Source organism: Gossypium hirsutum, chromosome D10 (genome assembly GCF_007990345.1).
Source record: "Gossypium hirsutum isolate 1008001.06 chromosome D10, Gossypium_hirsutum_v2.1, whole genome shotgun sequence".
Lineage (NCBI taxonomy): Eukaryota > Viridiplantae > Streptophyta > Magnoliopsida > Malvales > Malvaceae > Gossypium > Gossypium hirsutum.
In genome coordinates this window covers 12,350,252-12,359,499 of record NC_053446.1, presented here as the reverse complement: position 1 = coordinate 12,359,499, position 9,248 = coordinate 12,350,252, and the positions used below count along the sequence as shown (strand labels likewise).

General features: G+C 30.2%; 1 protein-coding gene across 1 annotated transcript; it reads right to left on the bottom strand.

Annotated features, from left to right (window-relative positions):
* Window positions 1-1,127: 1,127 nt before the first annotated feature.
* Window positions 1,128-2,625, bottom strand: LOC121222397 (protein RADIALIS-like 3). The gene is made up of 2 exons (XM_041103127.1): window positions 1,937-2,625; window positions 1,128-1,358 (listed from the first exon to the last, which is right to left on the bottom strand). Exon 1 carries the CDS (start codon window positions 2,183-2,185, stop codon window positions 1,943-1,945), a length of 243 nt encoding a protein of 80 aa, XP_040959061.1. The 5' UTR covers window positions 2,186-2,625; the 3' UTR covers window positions 1,128-1,358; window positions 1,937-1,942.
* Window positions 2,626-9,248: the final 6,623 nt, after the last annotated feature.

Genomic DNA, 9,248 nt, shown 5'->3' with positions numbered 1-9,248 from the left:
TAACCAAAGTTGATTGATTTTGTTTTAATTTTTAACGTATGTCATTTACAAATATTTATATTTATATTTTAATAATTGAGAGTGAAGGATAATGTTATTTGAGATTAATCGATTTTCATATTTCACAGCATAATACTCTTGTCTTGTCGTTAAGAGGTTATTCATAAATATTTTTAATTTTAAATGTTAACCTTAATTATTACTCTAAACTTTTCAGTAGTAGATCTCTTAATGTAAAAATTGTTCCAATCCCATATTTTGAAAATAAAATTGTCCAATTCGATTGTCGCTGGAGCTGGTAGGGGTGTCGCGGTTCTAAAATGGAAATACTAACATTTGGTTTTTTATAATTTGTAAATTTTTAAGGTAATATATGTTAAATTATCATTTAAAATATAAAATTTTAATTTAATCCTTTAAAAAATATAAAGGTATAGGCAATTAAAATGTTAAAATTTTATTTTAACTCTCATAAAAGTATATAACTTAATTTTGCCTAAAAAAAATATTAAGTTTCACCCTTATTCCATATATATAATATTATTATATTTGCATATATTATTTTGTGTATTAATGCATTTTATTGTATTAATTAAATGTTCATCAAAAACCAAATTATAAGTCAACGAGTACACCTGACATGTTCTGATTTGTTACTTTTTTTTTTCTTAACACCGTTAAAGGTAAGGGTCAAAAAGTGTAATGAAACTATAGTTCAGGTACTTAAAATAGAACAAAAAAATTTAGATACCAATATAGAAAAATGAGTATAATTCAAAGACCAAATAGTAAATAAATCCTTAAATATAATATAATATGATTAATAAGAGAAGGCAGGGCTATATTTCTAATATGCAAATACTTTAAAATTGTTGTTATATCGTTTGAAGTAAGCATTTAGTTGTGGTACTTTATCAAGTTGATGTTCAAGATGTACGGGGTTCTTGATTGGATTTTCTTTTTCTAGAAACTCATCAGGTTCGTCTCTCTTCAATGATGACCAAACCAGATTTCTTTGTAATTTTGTAATTAGTCTTTCGATTATTTCCTGCTTATTTTTCTAACTCGTAACCAGAAGCTGTCCTTTGAACCAAAGAAGTTATATAGCAAATGAAATTTGAAATCTGTTACCAAAATATAGCATTTACTTTAGTTAGATAAAGGCCAAAGGAAAATACAAATAGATGATAATAACCAAGAAAAAAAAAAGGTAAATAGTAGTAACAGCATTTAGTATTACACCAATGGGATAATTAGTTTTGTATGGATTGTTTTAGGTGGGGAACTAGGCTAGTCTCTCAGCAACTGAGGTCTCTAGATGCATATATATATTCATAGTCTTTGATTCTTCAGCTAACCTGAAAGACGAGAAGGACAAGTTAGTCTCTAGAAACGGAATTTATTGATTTGCTCCTGTGAAAAAAACAAATGCAGATAATTAAGATAAAATATGTTGGAAATGACAAAAGTACCATCGGCATGTTATCCAAAATCCAAAAAGACAAAAAGAGTCGAAAGATTTGAGATTAGGATTAAGTAATTGTAAGGAGTTAGGTCTATAAGAACATTAAATGTAAAAGACCACAGAAATTAAGTGATAGACCACAGAAAGAAATGGCGGGGGGGGGGGGCCACATGAAGATTCCCTACTTTTCTGGATTTTCTTTTATGGACCCACTTGGGTACTTCAGAGTTTTCAATGCTTAAGGACTTTGGGGTTGTGGGTGTGTGGAGCTGGAAGGACAAGGACGTCATGGATATGCGCATGTATGATAAATCTAAGAACCACGTTTTCTTTAAATCCACAACTACATCAACAAAAAAGCTTGACAGCTGCATTTTTAGGAATGTGATTCATGCATATGAAAGTGGCCTTCACTTCTTGGTTATCTATAGTGATTGTGGATAGGTAGTGAATAGTAAGTAGTAAACTCACAGCGCTTTAGTTGGTTGGATATGGATAAGGGTAGCGGCCAGACTCAATGTCTTTGAGATCCCTGACTAGGATCTCATAGTGCAGCTTGACTTCCTCAACTGACTTTCCACCCACAGCCTTGGCAATGTTATGCCAGCGGTCAGGAGTGTCTTTGTCATATTTAGCCAGAGCCTTCTCGAACAGTTTGTTTTGCTTTGCCGTCCAGGAGGAGCCAGAGGTACGTGAGGAAGTGAGAGAATTAGATGCCATTGGTGAAAATCTTAAGTAAGAGAATTATAGGGCTGAAAAAGTAAAAGAAGTATGCAGGTGCCTGAATGTGAAAGCAAGGTGATGGAAGGGACTCTTAAAAGAAGATTTTATTTGAAGTTAAGGGAGTGGTATGGGAGGGATACTATGAAAGGAGCTCCTTATAAGCAGGAGGAAAAGTGAGGTGAGGTTGAGACAGTTGGGCGAATATATCCTCCAAAAGGACAGATTATAGTGTGACCCGTCCCCATGTGAACCACAAGACGGAGCAGCACAAGGAACAAGAAGAAAAGAATAAATCTCAAAGGGCAATCTCTTGCTTTTTTTTTTTTTAAATCAAACCGTACGTTATTCCTTGATGAGGTCAGTGGCAAGTGGAATTTGCTTTCTTAGTTATTGTCAGTGAAAAGAAATATAAGAGATGTAGATACTATAAGCTGGAGCAAACTCATCCAGTATTGTGTTCTTAATGATGCATCTGTTAAACTAACTACTCCTTAATTAGCTGAGGATAATTTAATCCATTTTCTTTGGTACGAAAGTGAAAGGTTTTCCTTGGCAAGTACAATAATTACTTTATCATAGTTTTGTTTTTTATTTATCCTATTCTTGTTTCACAAGCATGTGAAGAAATATTCCACTCTTGGTTACCCTTTGCTAATGGTTCTACCCAGTTTTCAGGAACTTACAACCCATTGGCATTGTTCCACGAGTGTCTAGACTAATCCACCTAAGAAATAATGCAGACAACATATTCATCCAATAAAGGAAAATGTTAAGATGGTGATATAGCTGTTGAATTATTTGCTGTGCTAAGGCTGTATAGGGGTAGTTTCGTTATCCCACCATTTCCCAGTAAAGATAGCTAATACGCAGTTGACCTTCGGATAAGTGGCAATCGGTCTCACTTCTTTACAACTGACCTCTTTCTTTTCTTGCTTCCCTCCGTCACTCGTATTGTAATAAATGCAAATGCAAATGAAAAATGAAAAATTTATAATTATTTAAATATATATTTATTGAAAGTTGTGTTAATTTTTAATAGATGTAATTAATCTAGTTAATTTTTAATAGATGTAGTTAATCTAATAAGCATTATTGGATAGTTATATTTTCAATTTTCGTTTATTTTGTACACCAAAAAGCTTAGGAAAAGTTTCTCCATTCTCCAAAGATTATTCTAAAATTCTTTATAAAATTTGATATTAATGTCATGCTCCGGTTAATATTTAATAGACTATTTTTGTTAGTGTAAAACGTATATAGTCATTGGGTTTCATTGTATCTTCGAGATTTATTTGTTAGTAACTCTTTTGTACACCAAAATATAGGTTGGGTGAATAGAACCTTAAAAATAGTAGCATAGTTACACGTTTTGAAGCCTTTGATTAATTTCTTATAAGTGTATTTTTATCCCTATATATGCACCAACAATTGTAAGGTTCTATTTTTGCAATTTTATGAGAAATTAAAAAAGGAGTGTCTTTTCACCGCGCATTCACATGCCTCTATAAGTATGATATTATGATATGGCTATCAACAAATGTGGTTGGATCGAGGTCAATGATCTTATTAAATTTTGATTTAGAAGATATCTTTATTATGAGAAAAGATATGTTAAATTTATTATTTTACTAGCGTTGCATGAATTATATTTTAATGGTTAAGTTATATTGATATTAATTATATTATGCAAAAGTATGGTTGTCTCATGATTATTTATTTGATAAAAATCGAATCTTAATTTATCATATGCATGATATTTTAACATGCATAATTATTATTGGTATAAAATTATGTAATATATATTATATACCATACAAGAAGGAAAAAAATATGGATAAAATGCAAATGCACGATTGAGAAAGACTCTATTATTGGAAAAAGTAGTACTTTTTGAACGGTGATGTCATTGTTTAAACATTAGTTAAACAGGCTTCTATCTAGTAGAAGTATTATGACTATTCGGGTGAGTCTTCTCAAATCAAAAAGTTTTTCACTAGATCCAATATATACTTTTAAAAGATTGGATTGGAATGGTTTCTTGAATCCAAAAAGTACAACTTGATAAGTGATGTTGTTTTAAAGAGTCACTTAGGCACCTATTAGTGCATTATAAATAGACAATAAGTTATTTGTCAAAAAAAAATAGACAATAAGTTTGGATAATTGAAATTTAATTAATTCTATTCAATTTGTGAGTGAGACTTTTTAGTATAAAATTATTCTTTCTTTTTCATGATATATATTTAATTTGATATATGAAATTATTTGTTTATTCAAATTATGATATAAGTAACCAGCATTTGGATGTTATTGATGAGACATTATGTTAAGTGTATTCATTGCTATAAATGAAAATTTGTAGATCTATCATATAATATGAATAATCTTGGTTGGTTTTAAAAAATAACCATTATTCTAAAAAAACAAAAATAATCATAAGACAAATGAGTTTTCTATATGATTGCACATATTTTAGTCTACGTCACAAAAATTGGACTAAAAGTGGTTTTGACTAGAAATGAAATAAGTCGTATGTAATATGCATGGTTATTTCTAGTCAAGGTAGAATAGTGGAAAACATTAGCTAAGATCACAAAATCACTATTTTAGTATGAAATCTTCTAGTAAAAATGTGAACTTGATAATTAAATATTTGAAAATCGAGATCATATTGGTGCACATGGTATTTATATATATATAGCTTGGGTATGATCTATAATCTTATGGTTATATAATTTTGAGGTATAGTGAAAATTTGAAATTCACCCATGAATCAAATATCTCGAAGGTAATAGCAATATTAATGTTAGTTGACCCATTTAAGTGGTGTACATAGTTTTGACCATAGTCACAAATTGACTAATAATGCCCATAATAAATGTTGAATAAATACGTGATGTTATAATCAAATGATTGGACGATTGATGGCTTTTTAATATAACTATGCTCTAAAATAATATATAGAATGCTTTTGTGTTGAAAAAAATAATGCTATTTGAGTTTGCATATGTGATAAGTTTTAAAGATCATTCATTGGACATGAAAAGAAGCTATGAAAAACAACAAATATATTTTCTTGTTTCATTAATGGATTTGAGGCCTCTTTACAACAACTTATTTGGTGAAAAGGACATAATGTATAGTTCCATATTGTGAAATTAATTTCTTGGATATCAAGATATAAATAATGTGGATAAATATGAAATAATCATGATAGGAAAAGATAAAAGTGATCACTGCAACTTTATAAAAGTAGAAGTAATATCTTTCATAGCATTTTTTTTTTTTTGTGAAAGAATAGATAATTGAGCATGGTGGAGATATTGGTTTCATGAACTTTCAAGATACAAATAAATAGGAAATTTCACCATGTAGTGTTAATAATTAATATAGACATGTTGGAAATTTGAAAATTTAGGGATGGAGTTCAAGCCCATACTATTTGAGTCACCCATGATGGAAGCTTGACTTAATACTTGGTATAACATCAAGTCTTGAATTTAATGAGACAAAGTAATATCATTAGTATGTGGCTGCTAGCACTATAAAATAATATATCACCCAGGATAAAAAGTGTTAGATATTCATATTGTAAGGAAAAGGATGAGTAATATATTCTTAATAGATTTATAACATAAATGTGTTAGAGTGTTATAATTACGAAAATATTCTTGATGGGATCTACCTATTTGAGTAAAAGTGTGATCGCTTCTAAGAACTCAAGGGTTTGGCTCTAACAGCACTTATGAAAAGAAGTTACAAACGCATAGCCATAATAGTATCCCTGGATACTATGTATTAATTGGTGTTGAAGTCGCCTATGAGATGTGCTTGGTTAATTATATCGAATAGTTAATTCAAAGTCTATTATGCAATTTCGATTAATTTTAACATGTTTTCACTAAGTGAAGGTTCAATAGTAAGACACATTCATTTATGCAATTGATTTTCAAGATTATCAAAATCTAGAATATTTTTAAAATTGAGGGAGATTTTTAAAACATTTTCAAAATATGTATATTGTTTCAATAGTTGCAAATGAAAAGTTATAAGTAATCAAAAAGTTATGTTACTTTGTTATTAACCAAGAGTGCCACTATTTAAAATCATGAGTTATGTTTCTTAAATACTGAAAGTTATGTCTCTTGGTTAATTGATAAAAATTGTAACTATTCAAGTATATATCTATTGACTATCCAAATAAACATTTATCGGATATTAATATTTTTACAAAGAGACATGAGAATTCCTATAAACAGGAATCAAATTTCATTTGTTTCTACATCAAAAAACTTAGAAAAAGTTTCTTTGTTCTCCTCCATATTCTAGTGTTCAAAGATTATTCTAGAATTCTCTATAGAATTTGATATTCTTATTATGCTCCGCTTAATGCTCAATGGATTATTTTCGCTAGTGCAAAACGCAGATAACCATTGGGTTTCACTGTATGCTTCAGGTTCATTTGCCAATAACTCTTTTGCATACTAAAATATAAGTGGGACGAATAGAACCTTAAAAATAAGTGGTATAGTTACATGTTTTAAAGCATTTGATTAATTTTTCATAAGTATATTTTTATCTTCATACACCAACAAAAATGTTGAGGGAAACCATTATTTCATTATGAATTTTCATTTAAATATGATTAATTAGATAAGCAGAATTAATATGTAACATAACCATAATATTAAAGAAATAATTAAAATATGATAAAAAATACTACATAATTATTATTAATTTGTCAAAATTTATATAATATATAATTAGCAAGCTTCGCTCTGTAACAACTTTGCTTTCAAGAAGTGTTTGAATCATCAAAAAGATCTGCCTTCAATCCATAACAATTTTGCTTCAAGGCAAGCTGAAGTCATAAAAAAAACTTTACCTTAAGGTAAGTCGGAAAATCAAAAAGCTTTGCTTTAACCTGCTCAGCATATTTCTACTCTTCAAGACATGCATCATCTTTTTGGTCACTTAGCCTGTTTCAGTTTTTTTAAACACATAGTTTTGTTAGGATCGTCCACTCATTTATTAAGTCAAATATATATAAAAACATTATTTCTTAAAACCATCCAAGGCCAGCAGACGCTAGCTTCTTCCATGGAATCAGGACTGTGCATATAATGTAGCTTCATTCTTAATTACTCGTAAGGTTTCCGGTTATACATACAAAGGCATAATTTTGGTTAGATTTGAGGTCCAACATTAAAAAAGCAAGGTGAGTAGGGAATTTATCAAAGGGTGAGCATCTTACTGGACTGATACCAAATCTTGGTAGATCTCGCTAATGAATGTTGTCATTTTGCGTCTTTTTTAGTCTGTCAACAGAGTGTGACCTTTGATTCTTCCACTCATTATTATTGCACGCAAGATATCAATCCAATTAGTACCGGAACACAAATTGTTGATTAGAATGTGATGCATATCGATTCTCAACCACTGATAATGTCTTGATTTACTATGCAGAGGCCTTTTTCAAGTGGAACCTTGATCATGCGTATGTTTCACAATCACAGCTAGATTCCAGGAATTGCTTTCGGAGTATAGGAGGTACAGACATTTTTATTCGGTTTTTTGTACCGTTTTTTAAATTCGCAGAATAAGAAAGTACTTGTTTGTCTTCACTTGCCTCTCACTTTAACACCAGTACTGGACCAGTAAAACGAGGTTCCGGTAGCCATGGTTGTGAGAATATAGTTCTCTTTTGCTGCACAAAATGCTATTAGTTGGCGTAAAATATAATAAGAATATAGTTCTTTTTACTAATCATTGGATGACAATGGCTTGGGTAAAGGTGTAGAGAAGATGCACTTATAGTGTTTTAGTATCTCCTCTTGTTAAGATTTGTAATCCTTATCACCTCATGTCTTGTAAAGGAAACACAGATGGATTCCCAATTTTCCCTTGCTAGCTATTGTTCTCATTTAATGATTGTGACTTTGTATTTACATAAAGAAGATGCCTCGATAGCCGTTTGGTTTCTCTTGTTGTTAGATTCCTTACTCAAAGGACTGAAGATGCTTGCAAACCCGTTTTCAAATTCAGTCGTTTATATATACTAAAGTAAATCCACTACTTTTGCCTAGTCATAAGCATGGAAACAACTCTTTTTTAGGACAAAAGAACACATGGTTTAGGAAAATGTTAATAACCAGTGATTCTGATCGAGGAAGCAAACGAACTTTCAATTATCTTTCTTGCTTTACAAAGGATACATAAAAGGCGTATGCTTACGGCTATTCGGTTTAGAAAAAGTTTAGATTTTAAAAAATTATTGTGAAAAAATGGGTCAAAATATTATGGGAGTCCCTATACTACATTCTAGATTGCATTTTATTCCCTCTACAAAAAAAAAAGTAAATTGTACGTTAGATGAAAGAGCAAAATAGTCCCTCCATCAAAATTTAGTGTTGAATGTTTATTTTGGTATTTTATATGAGGCATAATAATAATTTTACCCTCAAATTTTACACTTTTAATCAATTTAGTCCCTATTCTTTTATTTTGACTAAATTGGCCTTAATCTTTTGGCACTATTTTATTTTATATATCATGTCAACAAATGGCTTAAATTTTATAAAATAAAAATAAAAAGTTTAAAAATCATAAATAAATAAAAAGTTAATTCCAATAATGATGAAATAAAACTATTCAAAACTAACAAGAGATTATAGTCTCATTTTCCAGCAACAACAGTGATATTGTAGCTATTTTCAGAGATGATGAAAATGATATGAACAGATCGGATCGATCCACAGGTATTGGCACAGTATAGTTATTTTCACTGCTAGACAAAGAATAGGTGGTAGATCTAGTTTTAAATTGGGTATTGGTACATAGATGAGCAATTGAAGTTTTGTAGGTAAACTTGTTGGAATGGAGTATCAAAGGGATCAAATCCTTAATGGAGGCGTTCTGCAAGGCAACTATTTGGATTGCTTACCCCAATATTTTGTCCATAATAGTCGATCATTCCATGCTGAAATTACCCAAATATGGAAATGTGATGATGGTTTCTGTATGTCTGTTGCATGCGTGATCCAAGCCTAACGAGGTTTTT